The 22,893-nt window shown below is 32.5% G+C and overlaps 1 protein-coding gene across 1 annotated transcript; it reads right to left on the bottom strand.

The window, feature by feature from the left end:
• Positions 1 to 6,986: 6,986 nt before the first annotated feature.
• LOC110941435 (protein ACCELERATED CELL DEATH 6) lies at positions 6,987 to 21,348 on the bottom strand. Its single transcript, XM_022183075.2, has 6 exons — positions 21,252 to 21,348; positions 20,321 to 20,497; positions 9,088 to 9,585; positions 8,861 to 9,004; positions 8,053 to 8,528; positions 6,987 to 7,685 (listed from the first exon to the last, which is right to left on the bottom strand). The coding sequence occupies exons 2-6, from the start codon at positions 20,490 to 20,492 to the stop codon at positions 7,080 to 7,082; spliced, it is 1,896 nt and encodes a 631-aa protein (XP_022038767.1). The 5' UTR covers positions 20,493 to 20,497; positions 21,252 to 21,348; the 3' UTR covers positions 6,987 to 7,079.
• Between the last annotated feature and the right edge of the window lie 1,545 nt (positions 21,349 to 22,893).

Consider the following 22,893-nt stretch of genomic DNA (forward strand, 5'->3'; position numbering starts at 1 on the left):
ATATCTAACCTACATAAGATCCAATGGATCAAGAACTTGTAATTATCTATAAGTAACCTAGGTTAGCACACAAGGTTAATCACTCCACACAACACCAAAAACTCTCTCTCTTTCCCTTGCTCTAGCTCACGGCCGAGAGCACCCCACCCCCATCCATCCATTTCCGATCTTGGTCCTTCCATTCCAAGCATATACAAGTGATAAGGGTCGCATACGAGGAGCCTTGGAGCAAACGGAAGACAAAGGACCTCTCTATCTTGCTTTTATCCACCTCTTTTTCGCATAGATTCTTCCCTAGCCCCGAGCTAGAGGTATAACACTTAAAACTCATACTCGAACTAATCTAAGGTGGTTAATAAGATTGGTAACGGTTAAAACTCGGAAACTTGCATTTTGAAGCATTAAAGTCTACTAAAAACATGAATCTTGTTGGTTAAAAGCATAATAGTTGTGTAAAAGTTGTAGTATTTGAAAGTTGTGAATATTTAAGCCCGATCTACGTTGTGGTAGCTCGGATCACCATTTAACCTGGTTTGGTTAAGATCATGGATCTTGACATAAGCTTGTTTCGGTCGGTACAAGGGTTAAAAGGTGAAACTCTACCACACGAGAAACATGAACTTGTATAAAAGTATTTTTACTTGTAAAATAGTGTTTAAAACTAGCAGATCTACGTATCTGCAAGTGGTATTTTCAAAGGACCAAGTGTCGAGAAAATCATGTTTTCTAAAAGTCGAATAGTACACTAACAAGTATGATTTTTTTTACTAACCACAAGTGTATAAACACTTGTGAAATGAAAAGTTTCGACAAAATAACAATCTTTGTGAAAGATGACGGGAAGTTGTAAAGATGGATTTATTCTAAAAACGAGGTTTTTACGAGATTAAACTATTTTATACAAAGATCCACCAAATATAACGGGATCTACACTATAGTTTTCGGAAAAACTACAAGTTCATGCGATTATGCGATTTACATACTTGTCGACTAGTTTGATGTGTCAGAAATTGTTTGATTGAATCGAGAAGTTGTTGAAATGATTTTTGTAAAAGAAAATGATACGCTTGAAAGCGTGGCCACCTCCAGTTACAGGGGAAACTCTGGCGAAATTTTTCTAAAACCTAACACTTAGAATTATTTACAAGTGTTAGAATTATTTTGACATGTTTTCAAAATATATTTCGCCACGACTTTATTTACAAATATTCGGAGGCGGGATTTTCACAAAACTAAACGTGATAAATATATATTGGGTAAATATATTTTCACAACACTGTTTATGATTATTTTGTGAAAAATACACAAATATTATTTTTAGAGTAAAAATAATATTTACAAACGTTGACGAATCCAAAATAATACGAACGCTTTCACGATAAACATATAAGTTACAACGGTAATTATTATTACCACACGATCGCTAAAACGTAACTTACGCATTATACGGAAATAATTATGAACATATATTTTATCAACGTATTATTTTTGGGGAATATTATGTGAAATGAAAATATAATATTTTTGAGAAAAATATTTATATTTTGGAATTGGAAATGAATATATTAAGTGAGACTTAATGGTGTAATTCGAACGCCCATGTATTAAATCCCCCATCCTTGGGAAGGAGATTAACTACCAAGTATATACGGGAAGTAAACACGAAATAGTTGTCTAACTATTTCCCGAAAACTTAAACTATAAAGCTAAGGCACGGTCGTCCGTCTAATAGAACTAACACATGTAGGTCGTTGCACAGCTGCTTGATTTGGAGTACTTGGTAGAGACGCACCGACTGTGAGTTCATGTCCCCCTTTTCTCTTAACTGTTTTCAGTTTTCTAAACTGCGGGGGTGAAATACATGTTACTATGATTACGAATATTTCTTACATGGTATGGTCAGCAAAGGAAGGAACTGTTAGGTTATGTGATTTGGGTAGGTGAGACCTTAAGAACATTAGTCCTCGTAGTACGATCGAGGGATACAAGTGATAGGCCTATTTGAGCATAGCAAACCCCACCCATGCGCCCTAGGGTTGGACCATGTGGTGGCCTTGTCTTAACACCACCCATGCGCCCGCAGGTTGGACCATGTGATGACCTTGTTGTAACACCACCCATGCGACCGCAGGTTGGACCATGTGGTGACCTTGTCTTAACACCACCCATGCGCCCGCAGGTTGGACCATGTGGTGACCTTGTCCTATCCCCTCCCATGCGCCCGCAGGTTGGACCATGTGGTTACACATTAACTGATATGTTTCCTTATTTGCTTTCATACCAGAGTTTACAAAATATTCACACTTACAATGATTATAGAGGTTTATACGCGCGCACATACTAAACACATGAACTCGCTCAACATTATTGTTGATTTTTCAACTTACATGTATTTCAGGAAATTGAAGGATCTGGCACGGTATGGCACGTTTTCCCGCTGCACTAGTTTTCCGAGGTCATCCGGGGTTTAGGGAATGTGACTCTTTCCTGGACAAGTCACAGACCTTAAACCGTGTTCATGTCATGTTTACGTTTGTTGAACAATGTTTATGTTGTTAGGGTATGTTCCGTTAAAACAATGTTGTTGTTTTTGGTTTTCAAACTTAATTTAATGGATGATCTTGCATGATTTTATTACATATAGCTTTGTTATGGTTAAGCTGTGGTATTAAGAAGTCACACCAAATTAACCACGCTTCCGCAAAGCCAGGGTGTGACAATCCGATCGGATGTCCATTCGATCGAATGGTCGTTCGGTTGGACGGCACATGCGGGTTAATTTTCCGGCTTTCGTTTCGTGCGTTGCATCCGATCGGATGTCCATTCGATCGAGTTCGCTCGGACGGCGCGTGCGGGTTAATTTTCCGACTTTCGTTTCGTGCATTGAGCGTTGCGTTTAGGCGAGTTGCGAGTAAGCGGTGCGATAGTATTAAACAATAGTTACACAAATAACATAACTAACATATAACAACATACGTGAGTAAATTTGCGTTTAGAGTTTGCGATGAGATTGCGTTGCGATAGAGTTGTGATTGCGTTTGCAAATAACACCTTTAAACATATACAAACATGCACAAGTAAAGCACATAATAGCACACACACATAGAACAATTACCAAAAGCTGCGATTCAAGTTGTGATGCAATAGCGATGTGATAGCGTTAAGTAGTATAGCGTTTTAGTTGCGTTTACCGCTGTTACTTCACATAATAATATACATCATAACTAGAATAGCGTTAACTAATATATCGATTATCGAATTCGAGAGTACAATCGATAATTAAGTCAGAAATGACAGATCTGAACGTTGACTTTGACTTGTACTTTGACTTTCCTCGGAAAGTCGGGTTGTTACAAGTGGGGTGGGGGTTTGTTTTTTTTATGTTTTGGGGGTGGGGGGGGGGGAGGTTAGGTTTTTTTTAGGTTTTTGGGGGGTAGGTGGTTAGGTTTTTGTTTTTTTTTTTTTTTTGTGGGTGTGGGGAGGGGGGGGGGGATTATATTTTTTTAGGTTTTTGTGGGGTGGGGGGTTAGGTTTTTTTGGGGGTTCTTTGGTGAGGTATAGTTTTTTTAGGGGGTGGTGGGTGGGTGTTTAGGTTTTGGGTGGTGGTGGGGGTGGAGTGAGTTTATTTTGTTGTGTTCACATTGGTTCTCATGATTCTCGTAATAAGAGTGGTTCTCAAATGAACCCTATATATATATATATATATATAGTGTAACGTACAACAGGCCTTATCGTAGGCTCGTACGATATTGTGATATCGCGTGTTATAAAAAACATGTTGGAAATCGCATGTTGGTATATAAAGGAATTTTGCATGTTGGTTTTTCAGCACAAATCCCATGTTCAAGATTGAATTCGCACCAGATCGTACGGCTGAGATGATCGCGTATATTTTGTACGATAAGAGACATTGTACGTTAACCTGACCCTATATATATATATATATATATATATATGTATATATATATATATATATATATAGAGAGAGAGAGAGAGAAAGAGAAAGTATAATGTACAAAACGCCTTATCGTACTTCACGTACGCGACGTGTTCTAAACCGTCAGATATATGTGATTATCACGCATGGACTGATTAATCATGCTTGGAACTGATTAAATCACGTATGGGAATAAGCTTCTGAAAATAATCACGCATGTTTTAAATAATCCCGCATCCAAATTATCACGCTTTCAACCCTGATCTGATGGTTACTAGTGTCGCGTACGTAAAGTATGATAAGGCCTAATGTATGTTAACTGCTCTCTCTCTCTCTATATATGTATCTATATATATATATATATATATATATATATATATATATATATATATATATATATATATAAAATCACCATTTTATAAATAAGAGGCAAATGAATTAGAAAAAAAAAATTTAAAATTCTGCTTTGTAAATGAAGGACACGTGGAACTCATAATTGAATATTAATGGATTTTGAAAGTTTAAAAACAATATAGTAATAGTATAGTAATTTAATTTTAAAATTCCTCATATGTTTAATAAAACAATAATGTAGGCATGTAGCAAAGGTTGATTTGGTGGAAGTTGGCAGTTGGACAAAAGAGCGAACGTGCGGGTGGAGAGGTTACGTACACGCCAAATCCTAGGAACCTTTTCGGATAATAACGTTGTTCTTCCCTAAACGTCCTGTCTTTTTCCAAGTCACTTCACCTGTCATTAACAACTTTATTTGATTTTACTAATGTTTCTTTCGGTCGGAGAAGCTCACCGATTGTCACCTTTGGTAGGAAAGCTTCAACAAGATGAACGGTCTATATTGTCAACTTTCTACTATGGCATTGGATTAGTGTGTTAACCGACACGAACTATATATATATTTGTGAAACATATCAATATATCAATACCAACATAGTAATCTATATGCATTTAAAATTATGTAATTATGTAATTCAAGTATGATTTATATAAAAAGTATGATTTATATAAAGTGTTTACCCCAGCAAGTTAATATACTAACAAGTCAATACTTATTGATAGAGATGTACAAAAATTTCGAATCAGAAACCGATCCAAAAAACAATCTAAAACCAATCCGATGGGGAAACCGGATTTTTTGAACCCCGATACAATCCGGTAGGATCCACTAGATCCAATCCGAATCTCAAATTTTTCAATCCATTAGATTTTTTCTGGATCTTCTCGCGTCAGATCCAATCTGGATTTTTGGGATCCGCATAAAAAAATATGGCTTCTTATTTTATTATATGAATTTTATTGAGTTTATCTCATATATCTATTATTCATTTGGTATATTTTTATCAAGTTATGTTATTTATTTGTAAAAATTTACAAACTTGAACTTTGGTGAGTTTATTCTATTTATTTTATTAACTTTTCTATGGTTTTTTTAAAAATTTTCGAGTTTAATTTATATGTTTATTTGTTTTTCTAAATATCCGAAATCTGGATTTTTTTTTAAAAAAAAATCCTGTTTTAGATAATCTGATCCGGGTGTATAGGATCGAGTTTTAAGAACCTTCGAACCAGATTAAATCCAATCCGGATTTTCATTATCCGGTTGTGACCATCGTTTGACTTTATGCGGATAGAATAAAATCTCATCCGTTTTTTTTTTTTTTTTTAATTTGGTTTGTGCACCTCTACTTGTTGGCAAGCTATAAATAAGTTGTAATGCAACTTTAAAATGAATAGTAACATGGTAGTAATCAAGTTATGAATGAGTTGATGGTCTAAACAAATAAGTTTTATGTTTTTGTGATTTTATAATTTTTAAATTTATGGATTGAAATTTTATAATTTTAATATATTATATAATTTTATAGATTCAAATATATAGGTTAAACAAATGTGATTACACAAACTTAAATAAAGATTACATTATGTTGTCTCTTTAGACTAGTGGGCGGGGGAACCCTGCCCCGGTCGAGATATCGGTGACATCTAGGAATTTTTCTGTCCTCCCCGCCTTGGATTTTTTTGACCATTTGAACATGTGATCATAAATTTAAAATAAAAAAAAAAACTTGATTAAAAAAAAAATCCTATTTAAACTCCATTTTCAACTTTAAAAAATTCCATTTTCAATATCTTTAATCAGTCTCAAGTCCGTTTTCAACATAAAGAAAACTCATGAATCCAAGCGGACCGAAGCCGCCCCCATGCTTTCCCAGCCTGACCCTGTATGTCCACCATTTATTTCGATCACGTGAGAAAGACTGGTGAAAGATGAATCAAAGGCTTGTGTGATCAAGACCCGTGTGAAAAGAAAAAAAGTAGTCACTTTGAGGAGAATTGATCAAAGGAAAAGACTCGTGTGATAGGAGAACATGTGAACATCTATGTATAATTTAGTGATTGGGTTAGAAAAAAGAATAGTTGTGTGATACAACTATAAGAAAAATATGAGTGATTCAGATTATCCAAAAATCTGTGTGAGATGTATTTAAGTCAGATACAATTTAGTGAAGATCGGGTGGAGTTTTGTAAGACAACTACACAAGAAAAGAAAAAGACAAGCATAAGAAGTTCGTGTAATACGAACCCCATGAAGAAAAGTTTGTGTGAAGCAAAGGTCGTTTAAGAATTAAATTGTGTGAAGCATATAAATGAGATCGATCAGGAAGAAGACTCAAACTTGGATCAATTTTTTAGTGTCTATTTCGTAATATTTAGAAGTTTTGGGGGCTTATTGTCGCATTTGTAAATTAGAATCTAGATACATTACAAGGATACGTCCCTTATGAACCGACGTTTCGTTCCATTATTAGGGTGTATATACAATGATGAGTCGCATTCGAAACTTCTTGAAATTCAATGTTGTCAAACATGCTTTGTTCTTGATTTTGATCATGTGGAATGATATGTGTGCTCTACAACAAAGAGCCAAAGAGGTGTAAATAGCGGCCAGGTGTTACCAGCTATGATGGGATCCAATATGTGTTGACTTTACTTCATTGTCCCTCAATTAAATGCACCAAGTTTGAGTGCATAATGTAAACTGATATCACATTGAAATAGTAATGACCGAAAAGTAGTTCTTAAAGTACATGGAACTTGCAAAATAACAAACGCTATAATAATCTTAACAATAAAGAATACGTTTCCTGGGCCTAAACAGATATCTTGATCGGTAAGAGAACTGGAAAACATCCACTAGAAGATGAAACTGCATAATAGCAAATAGAATAACCGGCAAGGCCCCCATACAGGTTATGGTGATTGGCACCCATTCCATCTTTTTATTGTAAAGTACAAAGAAACTCGCACTAAATGCAACCATCATTGTTGCAATAGAGAGGAAGAGTGTTGCTAGACCGAACATTAGTTTTCGTGGTAATGACTTCATAAAATTACGCTCCGCATAGCGAGATGTATGGATGGATAAAAAAATGAGGACTGATGTTGATGAGGATATTAAAGAAACAAAATCCGAGATCACAAAAATAATGAGGGATGGTTCTTGCTGGAAAAAAGGAACACCTGTGTTCTGGTTGTATCCGCCAGGAAGTGTAAACGCGGCTGCAAAGACAATGGTGGCTATGAGGGTTGCAACCAACATATAATGATTCAACCAATCCTTGCCATTAGATACTAAGTCTGCTTGTTTCCTCACGAACATGTCTTGTGGTGTTTCACCAACTTCATTCTTCCTTTGTCTATAAGTAGGTGGAATCATTTGCTCTACCTCCTGCAAGATATATGTATGCAAGATATATGTAGTCAGTAATGGAGTCAAAATCCATTTCCTCCATCTGTCAAATTTGTTTGGGACTTGGGTATGGGTAAAACAAGGGTTGACATACAAACATCTTTTATATATTTTAAATTATAAATAAAATAAAACATTACATTTGATTATAGTTACAACTAAATTAACCTAAGTTGTAGAATGTTGTATGCATTACACAAACTTTGATCGACTTAGACCCGATTGACCCGTGTTCAACCATTTAGCCATTTCCTTTTGAGGTTAGAATGTTCTTTTCCAATTTTATAATAGATTTGTCATCCAACTTTAGCTTGAAACAAAAAGATGATCAGAAAGAAAGATTTACCTTAAACCATAATAACTCTCGTTGTATTTCAAAAGCAACCCCAGACCCGTTGTGAATTTTTCTACGGTTAGCCTTGTATGCAGCCATATGCAACATGTTATTGCCTTTTCTGTCTGTTATAGGAGTTATTATTTCTTTCATCGCACCAATCTCATATAGCAAATTATAAATCTTTGCTTGACGACATTTGATGGCTAAGTGAAATATAGTTTTTCCTTTGTCATCTTTTTTCCATATTAGATCAGGATATAATCGAATGAGCTCAACTATAAAACGTGTGTTGCCCATCTTGGTAGCAACAAAAAGTACTCGGGAATGGTAGCCTCTCATTTTCTTTCCATCCTTTAGAGTAATTGTAACAGGTGGCCCTCGGAGTATGTCATCAATCTCACCCTTTGGCAATTTGGCAACATTTTTCCAAATTATTCTTAATAATTGAACGGCTTCACTTTCTTTTTTGTCAGGCACTGCAAAAACTTTAAAAAAGGCAAGAAGAAGATTATCATATGATTCAGATATCGCATACTCCAAGTAAAATGACATAGGAAGCTGACTATTAGTTGTTAATAGCTAGCTCAAAATATTAATTATTATGTTTTAAATATTCTACACATGAAAGATACAATTTCAAAGCTCCAATAATCCATACATGAAACTAATCACTTTCTTCTTATTATTTTGTTTTTTTCTACTAGATTATTATTGTGATACTCATTTATAGGGAAAGGTTTAAGTATAAGTGTGTTTTTGTGTTGAAAGTAAGAATGAAACCGAAAAAAAATTAAATAAGGAGCATATACTTACTTACCTGAGTTGATGATTCTAAAGATAATATGTGGTTTTTTCGGTTTAAATGCATGAGGCTTATGGGCCAAAGCTAAGAGAACATCAGTAACTAACCCTTTCTTGATGGTTAATTTGGGGCAATCATTTACTATGTTTAGAGCAACATCTACAAAACAAAAAGAGAAACCACAAAAGTTGTGAAAATATAAGATAAAAACAGAGAAATAAATAAACCATGATAATGATTACCAAAGATTTCCGCTTCAACACATTTATGTAGGACCCAACCACGATTATCATTTGACCAATAATCGCCACTCATTTTCTTAGAGATACCATACAGATACCTCACCATTTCAGGTTTTGCAAATAAAGCAGCTAAATAGAGTGGCATCGTTTCATGACGACTAGGGATTTCTGGTAATGCCGGATTCTTATTCACCATTATCTTAGCTGTTTTAACATTTCCCACTGCAGCTGCTAAACTAAAGGCAGTATCATAATTTTTGTTTTGTAGCTTCAAATCGTTTTTGTCCATCATATTTACTAGGTTTAACACGAATTCTTCCACTGCCTTGGTGCTTTCTGCTGACGCAGCAACATGAAGCAGCGTTTCGTAATTTCCGGTGATAGCAAAATGGATCAGATCTGGTTTTTCATCAAGAATACGTTTAGCGGTCTTCCAATCTCCTTTGAGTGCTGCTTCATAAAGTGGAACACCAACCATGATGTACTCTTCTCGACTTCCTTCAATTAAAACACTTTTGTTGGTTCACAGCTTTTACGTATTGAGTGGTGTTAACCACTAAATCTAATTCTTAAATAATAATAATAATAATAATAATAATAATAATAATAATAATAATAATAATAATAATAATAAGAATAACAATAACAATAACAATAACAAACAACAACAACAACAACAAACCGGATTCCGGAAGCTTAACCAACATGAATCATATCGGTAAACTAAGAGAACGGCAAAAAAGTTATAGCGCTGGTAATTAGGTTATACCGGTATTGGGTCAAAGGTTAAAATTTGGGCTTTTAATCTTTTATGAGCCCAAAAAGGTGACGACGTTGTACCTTCTTAGTAAAATCTAGCGCCCAAAAGGTACGAATAGTGAATATTTAGATTATTTTTAATTATGTATTAACTTTTAGAATATTTTTTATTATGAATGATGTAGTCTTGGATTAATTTTTGAGTAAAAATTGCATTTTATGGATTTATAAAGTTAATCAGTCAACCCGGTTGAACTACCCGGTTCAACCAGTTGAACCATTTTTGAACCTAACCCAGTACGATTTAAAATCGGTTTTTTAGGAGTTCGAAAGTATGTGAATTACGTACCGTTGAAAAAGTTATATATTATAAACACACACACACACACATATATAGAGAGAGAGAGTGGGGATCCTACGGAAAGTGTGTTTTTCCTAGAAAGTGTAGGAAGTGATCTGGGACATCAGATGAGTGTGTTTAATGGTTGAGATCATTTTAGTAGCATTTTGGTAATATACGTGTCTTTAAAATAGGCTAATTTAATTGATTGAGGTAAATGTGTCATTTAAGTTGTTTTAAATAAGAAAATAACTATCAATTATAAAACCACCTCCAAAAATATCGCAAATTTTTCTCTCTCTCTAATCCCTCACATTTGAAAACATCAAATCATACAAAAAATAACGATAAATCAGATCTAGATGTGTTCATAGTAGTGTGTTTTAGCGATAAAACACAATGTGATGAACTAGTGACTGACTGCTAAAACACAACATCAAGAATGCCAACTGATAAAACACAACGTGAACAAGTAACTGATAAAACACAACATCAAGAATGCTAAAATCATATCAACCAGTAACTGATAAAACACATTGTGATGAAACACTAACTGGAACCAGTAACTGATAAAACACAACAGCAAAATCACATCAACCAGTAACTGATAAAACACATTGTGATGAAACAGTAGATAAAATACAAAAGAACATGCCATTCATGAATCATAACTGGTATAACACATTATGATGAAACTGATAATTGATAAAACACAACATCAAGAATGCCAAAAATCATATCAACCAGTAAGTAACTGATAAAACACATTGTGATGAAACAGTAACTGAAACCAGTAACTGCTAAAACACATTGTGTTGAAACCAGTAACTAATAAAGCATAACATCAAGAATGCCAAAATCACATCAACCAATAAATGATAGAACACATTGTGACGAAACCAGTAACTGATAAAACACAACGTGAGCCAGTAACTGATAAAACACAACATCAAGAATGCCAAAAATCATATCAACCAGTAACTGATAAAACACATTGTGATGAAACAGTAACTGAAACCAGTAACTGCTAAAACACATTGTGATGAACCCAGTAACTGATAAAACACAACGAGAAAAAATTGTTAATGATTTAAACTTTGTAATTTAAAGTAACTACTCTTTTTGAAATCGTAATGATTTGAAATTGTCAAAGAGATATACGTTTCCATAAATATCTGGATAGTTAATTAAGATATATAATATTCCAAAATTAAATTAATAATCAAATTACCATCATGCCCTTTTGAATAAAAAAATTAAAAGCCACATGTCACCTTCCTATTGCTTTCTAGACTTTCTAGGAAACTTAGACTTTCTAGCCAACTTATATATATATATATATATATATATATATATATATATATATAGTGGTAAGATCAAATGAAAAGTTTATTCTGCCTAAGTAGGATGAGAAGTAATGTTAACCATTCATTTTTCAAATCAATGGTTAAGATGAAAATATAGGAAAAAAGAGTAGTGTAAGTGTATCTTGGGAAAATCTTAATTATTGACTTTCTCTCTCCACATGCAAGGAACATGCATATTCCACCCTCATTTTTTAAACGTTCATAACTTTGTATACGACATTATTTTTTCATAAAAATTTCACTATAAAATCAAGAGTTTTTTCTTTAATTTGAGTACTATATTGCTATATTAAATATGACGACTAAAAAACCCACAAAATGTGTTGTATTTCTATGTTGTATAACAATTTTTGTGGTGGATTTTTATTCTATATTTTTGTGCTAATTTTTGTTATGCTGATTTTTTTTTGTCTTAAAATTTTTTACTCAATTTTTTGTGATGGATTTTTTGTACTATATTTTTTGTGCTGATTTTTTTCGTGCTATATTTTTTTGTACAAGATTTTTTTGTGCTATATTTTTTTTGTACTGCATTTTTTGTGCTATATTTTTTTGTCTGGACTTTTTGTGCTAGATTTTTTGTACTGGATTTTTTTGTTGTATTTTTTAGAAAACAAAAGGAGTGGCACATGTCATTTTCACACTCCTATTTATAAGGACCAAAATGCGCTTCCTTTCTACTTATATGGAGTGACACATGTCATCATCACAATCATTCTTAGGCTACTTAGACAAAATCTACTTTTTAGTGGTTCCTTCCTATATATATATATATATATATATATATATATATATATATATATATACACATAGGGTCGGGATTTAGAGAAAACGGTAGAAAGTGTGAGAACGGTGAGAACGCTTATGGATCGTCCGATCAAAACAATCTATGGACTAGATTGGCGCGGTGGCGTTTTCGTAAAAACATCAATTTTATTAGGTGGACGCGCTTCATTAAGGGTAAAAGGGTCTTTTGACTTCTTCACACAAAACGCTATCTCATAAAATAAAATGCCAAAAACAAAAATCACACACCATTCTAATAAAAACGTCATTAGATATAAAACGCCAAACTTAATTATAGTAAAATCCCGCCTAAAAAAACCGCCAAAAAATCCTATATATACAACATCTCAGACCTTTAATTAAAAACACACACAAAAACCAAACGCCATATTTGATATATCCCATTCGCCTTAGAAACGTCAAAAAACCCAAACATCAAATATCTTCTAACTCAAAACGTTTTTTTGAAATTCAGTTGGGTTGTCTGTAAGATTTCGCGCAATGAAATGGACAAAATCCTTAAGTGAGGATATTGTCTATTTCATTGAGTAAAATCTTATTGACTTATCTTCAACTTCCATCCAATTTATAACGCCAAAACATACAAAGACATTATTGAGGTTTGTTGTCAATAAAGTTTAGCTGTATGGGGGGGGGGGACAACATTGTTAGTTATCTTTCTTAACCGAGGATTAACAATGTTGTCCATCTCATGCAGCAAAACATTATTGATTTTAGCATGATCAAATTTTGAGGTTTAAGATACTTTTATTTGGTGGCGTTCTTTTTATCGGTAAAACGCCAAAAAAGTTAAAAAAAAATCAAACATCTTTCATTGGAAAATTCAAGATTGTTGGCTGAAAGGGTCTAAACTCAATAACATTTTGCTGCATGAGATGGACAAATCTTTAAGAAAAAGATGCTGATGTCAGACTTTGTGCTTGCAAACAGCAACACAAAAAACTACTTGAAAAAACAAAAAAACAAAATGAATCATACGAAAGTCGAACCAGCCAGTTAAGATGATTCAAAAAAGAAGAAAGAGAATGGTGACAGTGAAGATTTGGAAGATCAATTTTTTATATATTCTATTTTTTTATTTTCTTTTTCAGTTGATTGTTATATAATAAAAACACCATATATAATAAAAACGCCAAAACAGCCAAAATGCTTGTTTAAACACTATCATCCCGTAAAACGCCCCCAAAAACTCCCAAACTATAATAAAATTACTTTGAAAAAGTATTATAAAAAACCCAGTAAATAAAAAAAAAATAAAAAGCAAACTTGAACATGTAACTAGAAACAGTAATTACAAAACAGTAAAAATGAAGAGACGGAAAATTTATTATATTAGAATCTAAAACGCCAAACTTGAAAGACGGGACGTGTTACAGACTTCAGAGAAAAAAGCTTATCAAAAACAATAATTACAAACAGTAACTGAAACGACGAATACTTTATTATAAAAATGCACCGCCTAACCTACACCGTCAAAAGAAATCCTATAAAATAATAACTCTCAGCAACTACCATTTAATCAAACCAAAAAAAAAAAAAAAACAAACGCCAAAATACTACTAAATACCTCTCACTGTAAAACGCCAAAAAATTAAAAAGATCAAAGATGGCTAATATGCTATCTTGGATATTCAGTATTGTTCTTCGTGAAGTTTCACTGAATGGATTGTTAGCTGAGAGGAGTAACTTAGAAAGATTTTGCTGCATGAGATGGATAAATCTTCAAGAAAAAGATACTGATGACAGTCATATGTCATTTTGTATTCTTTGTTCTTGAAGAAGGCTTGGATGAGGAGAAGAGATTAATGACACTGAAGAGTGAGATGATTATAAAGATGAAGATCAAGATGAAGAAAAAGCGAAAAACCCACTCACACGTCATAGATCTATGTACCCAAACATCCATAAAAAAACCACTTCAACAGACCAGCAGGCAAAAAAATCAAACCGATGGGTTTGTTAAGTTTTACATAAAACGCCATATATTTGGTGATAGTTCTTGTACTATTAAAGAAGAGAGAGGCTGATGACAGTGAAAATTGTGAAGAGAGATCCGATTATGATTTTTAATTTATTTTCTTCGCTTCTATTTTTTCCCTGTGGTTGTAATATAATCTTACAATTGTAAAACGCCAAGATACCACAAACGCCAAAATGTATATAAAAAATAATAGAACAATGGGTCATCTGGTTAAAACGCCTTGAAAAAACGCCATTCAGATAGATTTCCTGACCCCCCTGGGTTCCAATGGCATACGATTTGAAAAACGCCATAAACGCCAAAAATTTAATACAATGAAACCATTAAACGATATTAATTATTGAATTTGGTTAACGCCAAAAATCTTAAACTCTAAAAAATAAAACAATATTGGGAAAAGCGAAACTGGAAAAGCAGAAGATAAAAGGACAAAAAAGCCCATCCGTCCTTCTCTATGCCACATGACACGTGTTGGGTCAGGATGCGTTCTCACCGTTCTCACACTTTTGAGCGTTTTCTCCCGAACCCGTTTATATATATATATATATATATAGAGAGAGAGAGAGAGAGAGAGAGAGAGAGAGAGAAAGAGAGAGAGAGAGAGAGTATTAGGTTCAAGAGTGAACAACTTCTTAAGAGTGAATTAAGTGAACTAATATTGGCCCTTGATCATTTTTTAGATTAAAAGGGTAAGATTGACATTAGCTAAATATGTTTAATTAAAATCACTTAATTTTCTCATCTCTCTCCTCTCTCTCCCTCTCTCTTTCCCTCTCTCATTTTTAATTATTTATCCATTATTTTAATTATAAGAAATTGAAGGACTTTAAATTTTGGTAGACTATCATGGATTACGACATTATCATTATACATCTTTAGCTCATATGTTGAAGTTGATTAATAAATATTGCAAGTATTCTTATCACTTAAGAAAATGATAAAGACTATTATTTTTTCAAATGTTTTTTTTTTTGAAATATTCTGTTTACAAATTATTTAATTTCCAAATATTCGTAGCACTCATTTTTTTATTCATATATTTTGTTTTAATTATAACTTAAATATTGGTTTTCTTTTTTATTATCCGTATATATAGATCTCATAATATATTGATTTTAACTTTTTATAATTTTCAATAAATATGAAAAATTTCTCTGAGATTGAAATTGTAATTTTTTTGGCATTAGCTTTTTTTTTAATATGTGATGAAGTTATTTATTTTTTGCATACATGTGACTTGTTTCGTTTTCATTAATTTCATAATTTTTATATGAACCTACTCGTGTGCATGCATAATATACCATATGTTGTTAATATACACATATGTAACCATAGGGGGAGGTTCATTTGAGAAGAAAATTAAATTGAGAAGAAAAAGAACAAAGGGTACAATTGTAAAATATTAAATAAGTTTCTCTCATCTCATTTATTATTCTTTTTGACTAATTAATTAGTCATAAAGATTATTATCCTCCACACTAAAATTTTTGCCTAGACACATCAAAATTTATCCTACACGTTTTTGAAATTTATCCTACACATATTGAAATTTATCCTACACAACTCGTAATTCATCCTACACACCTCATTATTTATCCTACACCTTGAATTATTTTTTTTCTTCTTTGAAAAGATATATATATATATATATATATATTTGAAAATAAGTTACAAATTTAATTTAGTTAGCTATTAAAAAGGTAGACTAACAATTAATGATCTATCTAATTTTACCAATATACCCTTACACCCATATTAAATAAAAAAATTAAATGAAGTAAAATAAAGAATTCTTATTGGTTGAAGTTTGTTCTTTTTTATTCTTACAAAAAATTTCTTCTCATTTGAACCCTCCACTATGTAACCATTTCTAAATATAATACACATATGTATAAAAGTTTGTATACATGTGTATAAACTAAAAGTTGTGTATCTTGTATAAACTTATTGTTAGCGAGAATGTACACATGTGTATAAACTAACAGTTGTGTATCTCGTATAAACTGATAGTTTGCGAGCCTGTACACATGTATATAAACTAACACATGTGTATCTTGTATAAATTGATACTACCGAGACTGTACACATATGTATACACCAACACTTGTGTATCTTGTATATACGGAAACTAGCAAGATTTTAGAGATTTTGATTATATTGTTTAATAAATGCAATTTAGAAAAGACGCAAATACCCTTATGTTATTTATTTTAAAGGGAAGTTACAACATTATAATTAGAATCTTGCCATTGTTTAAAAATTTCTAGATGATGTAATCCGATGGCCCAAATTAGTTCACACAGTCACTCTCAACCTAGTGTTCACTCTAGAACCCTACCATATATATATATATATATGACCGAACGTATATGTTATAAAATTTTAACGGTCTTTTTTAATAGCTACGTTTTGTCAATATATCAAACAAATCAATAATTAGTTATTACCAAGCCATAACATAAACCAAATTAAAAATGAGGTTATAAACTTTTTAATTATTATTTTTGTTTTTCAACTATAATACATATGGGTGTATTTTTGTAATATTTTATTCTGGTATGTTTGATTGGTTGAGTGTTTTATATTTGTAACTAGTTCATGCCCCGTCCGCGTTGCGGGGTGATGACCGAATAATTCTCAATCAAATTAAAAAACACTATTGTAATTTTGCTAGGAAAAAAAACTAAAACGATGATAAGACCGCAATTTTGGGCTCAGGGTAAAACTGTAGTTTTTCAGGACTAATGAGCGAGTGTTAGGCAGCTCCTTGAGACGGAAAAAAATTAAATCGAGTCAACCAATTAAAAAAATCTTTTATAGTTTTGCTAGAAAAACTAAAACGACGGGGAAAACGTAACTATCAACTGAGGGCGAAATCATAATTTTATTTCAGGGATAAAATCGTAAGTTAAATGGACCAATGAGGGAGTGCCAAGCAGCTGCCGACATGAGTGTAATTTTACATTGAGGGCAAAATTGTAATTTAACCAGGAAAACAAACAAAAACGATGGACAAAATGTAAATTTAAGTTGAGAGCAAAATCGTAACTTGGCTTTGAGAGGAAAAAACTAATGGCAAAACTGTAAACTTAAATGGGGTAAAATCGTAATTTTGAACCGAGGGAAAATTTGAAATTTTTAGCTGGGAGCAAAAGTGTAAATGTATTTTTAAGTGGGAGTAAAAACATAATTTTGAACAGATGGCAAAATCGTTATTTTAAGGAAAAAACATAATGGCAAGACTATAAATTTAAACGGGGCAAAATCGTAATTTTAAACCGAGGGCAAAACTGAAATTTTTAGGTTGGAGTAAAAGCGTAAATTTATTTTTAAGTAGGGGTAAAAACATAATTTTGAACTGATGGGAAAATCGTAATTTTAAACCGGATAAAATCATAATTTTTTTGGGCCAATAGGGAGTGTCATGTATGACTATAAATATAAACAGGATAAAATCGTAATTTGAAAAAAAAAAAGTTTTTTATGGGTGTCATGTGGTCGCCCAAATCAACCAATCCTAGCAAAACACTATTGCTGGTCATACTCTTTGTATATGTTGAATAAAATAATGGTTTATGTGTTGTAATGTTGTTTGAGCTTCCAATTGTAGAAAATCATTTTAAAGCCGAAAAATAACTAATGTTTAACTAATCAATGTAATAGTTGCTGATGAGATGAAAATATTTTTGACCATCTAATCTTTTTGTTGAATTTAGTGTGATTTTAGGATGTGATAATGGACTAATTTGGCATGTTTTTAGGTGTTTTAAGTTTTACTTATAGGGATGGTCTAATCAACTTCTCAAACTCGTCCCCCAACTTCTAGTGTTCTCGGCAACCCAAGTTACTCCTGCCGGTTTTTTGAAAGTTTTTGGTGTTTTTGGCCAAGCCATTTGGCCACGACAAGGGGTTCGAACGATGAAGTTGCGGGACAATGATTGAGCCGTTGGATTTGGTATTAATTTTTTCATTATTATTTTTGTTTTTCAACAATAATACATATGGGGTATTTTTGTAATATTTTATTCTTGCATGATTGAGCCGTTGGGTTTGGTATTAATTTTTTTCATTATTATTTTTGTTTTTCAACAATAATACATATGGGGGGTATTTTTGTAATATTTTATTCTTGTATGTTTGATTGGTTCAATGTTTTATATTTATAATGGTTGATTTGTTGTAGTGTTGTTTGAGCTTCTAATTTTGAAAAATAATATTAAGACTGAGACGTAATTTTAATATTTAACTAATTAATGTAATATTTGTTGATGAGATGACAATGTTTTTGATGTTTACTTAATTAATGTAATATTTGTTGATGAGATGACAATGTTTTTGAGTATCTTATTGAAGTGGTATTTAGTGTTTTTGAAGATTAAGTGATTTTATGATGTGGTAATGGATTAGTTTGGCATGTTTTTAGGTATTTTAAGTTTTTTTTTTTTTTTTTTTTTTTTTTTTTTTATAGGATGGTCTAATCGCCCTCTAAAACTGTCCCTGGACTTCTAGTGCGACCCAAGTTATTTCTGCTGGTTTTTTTGGTTATCTAAACCGACCAAAAGACCGTCTGAAATCTCAAAGTAAACCCACCAACAAGTTTCTCCAATCCATGCAAGGTATGCCTTTATTTCTTTGCATTTTACATTTGTACAATTCACGTATATGTACTAGAGTATAAGCTGGTGACCACTAACAATCGTTCCGATCACTATATCGTATGGCGGGAGTGAATGATTCGGCCTCTATTTTTCATAAGGCCACCATAACTCCTTGTCTCCCAAGTGTGCTGCTGTTTTTTTCTTAGTTATCATTTTCTATGGCCAAAATTTATTCCACCAAAAATTAAGTTTTATATTAAGAAAAAATCACCAAAATAATCATTTGATCATTCAAATTATCAGATTAGAAAACAAGCTGGCCAAGTCTTTAAATTTTCCTGTTTAGTCTCCAAAACTCCAAATTTACTCACAAATGTGCCGTCTTTAAATTTTGAGATTGTTATCAGTGGCCTCCAAAATAAAAATCTCAACATTCGAAAACTTACAAAACCTCGTGAAACAATGCACCAAACGAATTTCAAACAAATTTGTGTTTAGGTTGGCAATGATTTTCGAGTACGTATGACTTTACAGTTTTGCCAAGTTTGAATCAATGTTATTAGAGCGTGGATGACTTTTGTTTCACAAGTATGACAAATTACATGCTCAAGTCACAGGTTCGTGTCTGCTTGTTTATGTTGCCAGTTCATGATTACAAATGAACAAAAAATATTAAATAGGGAGATAAACAAGGGAACGCAAATAGTTCTTGTAGAAAATAATCAATCACCATAAAACAATAAATCCGTATTTTTAAATTTTAAAGTCCAACCTCAGATATAACAAACAAAGATAACAAAAAAGACCGAAACAATCTAAAGATAAGCAACAACTCAAATATGAAATCCAAATAGAAATAAAAAAAATAGTTCAAAAAGGATATCTCAGACGTGCATTTGTTTTGTTATCTTCGTGCACGTTAGATTAAGGGCTATTGTAGATTTGAATATAGGAAGGAGTGATAAAAAGTGAGTTAAACAAGACATCTCTTGTTATTAAACCTAATAATAATAATAATAATAATTAATTAGGTTAGGTATTTATGTTAAGTTATGTACTATCTAACCATTATGGACATATATTTGTGACATGATTCTATATAAGTACCACTTTATTTATGGGTTGAGGTGTCACATCATTTCCATTTAAAAGTTACTTTATGTGTATATATATCCTTTTTGTTAAACAAGTTTATCTTGAGAGAGACCTTTACTCCCATTTAGAATACACATATCACAAAAGAATCTGTTTTTACAACTTCACCTCGGTTTAAAAATACACATGAAAACACCCTGTTGGCTGTTGCAACACCTTCCACGATACACAAGAGGATGCAACGTAGTAAAGGGGATATCAATGAAAGAACCAGTTGAGAAATTACCTTCAACTAGATCTGTACAAGGTAGGTTAGGTGGTGGCGGGGGCATTGGTGGGTGCGGTGGCCCTACAGCAATAGGGACGACTGTATGGGTCTGTTGCTGTTGCTGTTGATGATGGTGGCTTAGGTGAATGACTGGAATTGGATGACTATATCCTGCACTTGGTTGGCTCATCTTTTCTACAGCAATATCATAGAGATTAGTAAGACTAGTGGGTATGGTTTGGCTCATCCCCACGGGGATGAGCCTCCACGTAGGCGCCACGTAGACGGCTCGTGGGGGATGAGCCAAATGAAGGATGGAGGGGGATGGAGGATGGGGCCCCACCTCATTATTTTATAATTTCTTAATTGTTTAATTTAATAACCAAGTTAATAAAAACTTTATAAAATTTAAAAAACACCACATAAAACAACATAAATAATTTCATTTCATAACATAAAAAAAAATTACATTCCCTAAAAAAAAAAGAAACTGAAAATAAAAAATAAAAAAAATTACATTCCCTAAAAAAAAAAAAAGAAACCGAAAATATAAAAATAAAAAAATTACGTTTGGGTTGGGGTTGTTTGGGTTGAATGGATTCATGTTTGGGAGAGAATGGTATAAAAATTATAGAGTATTTTTATAAAAAAGGATGAGAATTGGAGAAGAATGGGAGTAGAATGAGAGAAAATGGTATAAAAATGGATTAGATTGTGGTATTTATTTAAAAGGAAAATGAATTTTTTTTTATGGAAAATGCCGTTAAAAAACGGTCAAATTTTTGAAATGTGGCTCGGCGGAGGGTGGCCGGGTGAGAAGGAAGCCGGGTGAGGGGGGCGGTGTGGGGGTCCGGCGCCGGGCCAAGCCGGGCATCAGCCGGCCCCCATACCTTCCAGTCTAAGTAATATAAATGAAACAGAATAACTTGTTTATTGAATTTGTAGTTACCTTTGCTAATCGGAGTTATCTTTCAACCCTGATCAAAGGTGTTCTTTCTCAAGAATGAAGATCTCAAAGGCTTACACCTGAATTTAAAGAGGTGATTAGGTAGAGTCAAATGTCCATATAAAAACATTGATTCAAGACTCTTGCGACAGGTAACCACTATTACTAAAAGTCAACTTTTGAGTTGGGATAATAACAAAGTTATTGGAAAAATCTATAGATAGTTTGTTGAGTTTATATAGAGATAATTATATATTATAGGTAGCTTGTTGAGTTTATATAGAGTTAATTATATATTATATATTAAAGTAATTGTTCTACAAGTGCAATACATTATAAAAGTTAATAAAACTCATAAAAATATGTTAAAAGTTTTTGTAAATGTAAAAACTAAAAATGAAAATTTAAAATATTAAAAGCTATTTAGTATTCACTACAATACTTCAAATAGGGAGAAGATTCTCTAAACATGGGTTTTTCCTAAGACCTTGGGGTGTGGGTCAGGATAGAGGATCAGGGAGCTGAGGTGGCACGAGAACGAGACCCCAACGGAGAACACCACCCCTCTCACCCTTTCATCGGTGCAAATGGGGATAATCTCCTGATCTCCCCGAAGATAATTTGTGATGTTATGTGTGTATTTTATAGGTTTTTACTTTTGTTGTTTATTATCTAAAGATTTTTGTACTTGTTTTTTTAGGTTTAGAAAGTAAGAAAGTTGGGTAAATTAGGAAGAAAGGGTTGTGAGGAAGAAAGGTTTAAAATTTAATAATAATAATAATAATAATAATAATAATAATAATAATAATAATAATATTAATTGGTCTACAGTGCTAGGAGTTGGATAATGCTTTCTCTTTTTAAATGGTGAGTGGTTAAGATATGGTTGTCAAATAATTCAATGTTTTAAAAATCGGTTTATACCAGCTGGTTGAATAAGTTAAATCAGATGCTAGAATCTTAACCAACACGAACCATATCGGTAAATTAAGAAAACAACAAAAAAGTTGCACCGATGGTAATTAGGTTATATCGGTATACCGGTATTGGGTCAAAGGTTAAAGTTTGAGCTTTTAATTTTTTATGGGCCCAAAAAGGTGACGCTGTAACTTCTTAGTAAAACCTAGCGTCCAAAAAGATACCAATAGTGAAATTTTGGATGATTTTTAATTATAGATTATCTTTTAGATTATTTTTTTATTATGAAATGATGTAGTTTTGGATTAATTTTCGAGTAAAAATTGCATTTTATAGATTTATAGGGTTAATTAGTCAACATTAGTTCAACCGGTTGAACCATTTCTGAGCCTAACCTGAATTAGTCAACAGTAGTTCAACCGGTTGAACCATTTCTAAGCCTAACCCGGTACGATTTAAAATTGGTTTTTAAAACATTACAAATAATAAGAGATGTATAAGAAACATATATATATGACCGAACTTACATGTTATAAAATTTTAATGCTCTTTTTTAATAGCTACGTTTTGTCAGTATATCAAACAAATCAATAATTAGTTACGCTGGAAGGTGTAGGATGGAGCCCCTTATTAAACAAAATTAAAAAAAAAAGATTTCATTGGATTAAATCAAGTGGACCCCACCTGAACATCTCATGGTGTTAACATGATGGAGCTCCCTCCTATA

Source organism: Helianthus annuus, chromosome 5, assembly GCF_002127325.2.
Source record: "Helianthus annuus cultivar XRQ/B chromosome 5, HanXRQr2.0-SUNRISE, whole genome shotgun sequence".
In the NCBI taxonomy this organism is placed as follows: Eukaryota; Viridiplantae; Streptophyta; class Magnoliopsida; order Asterales; family Asteraceae; genus Helianthus; species Helianthus annuus.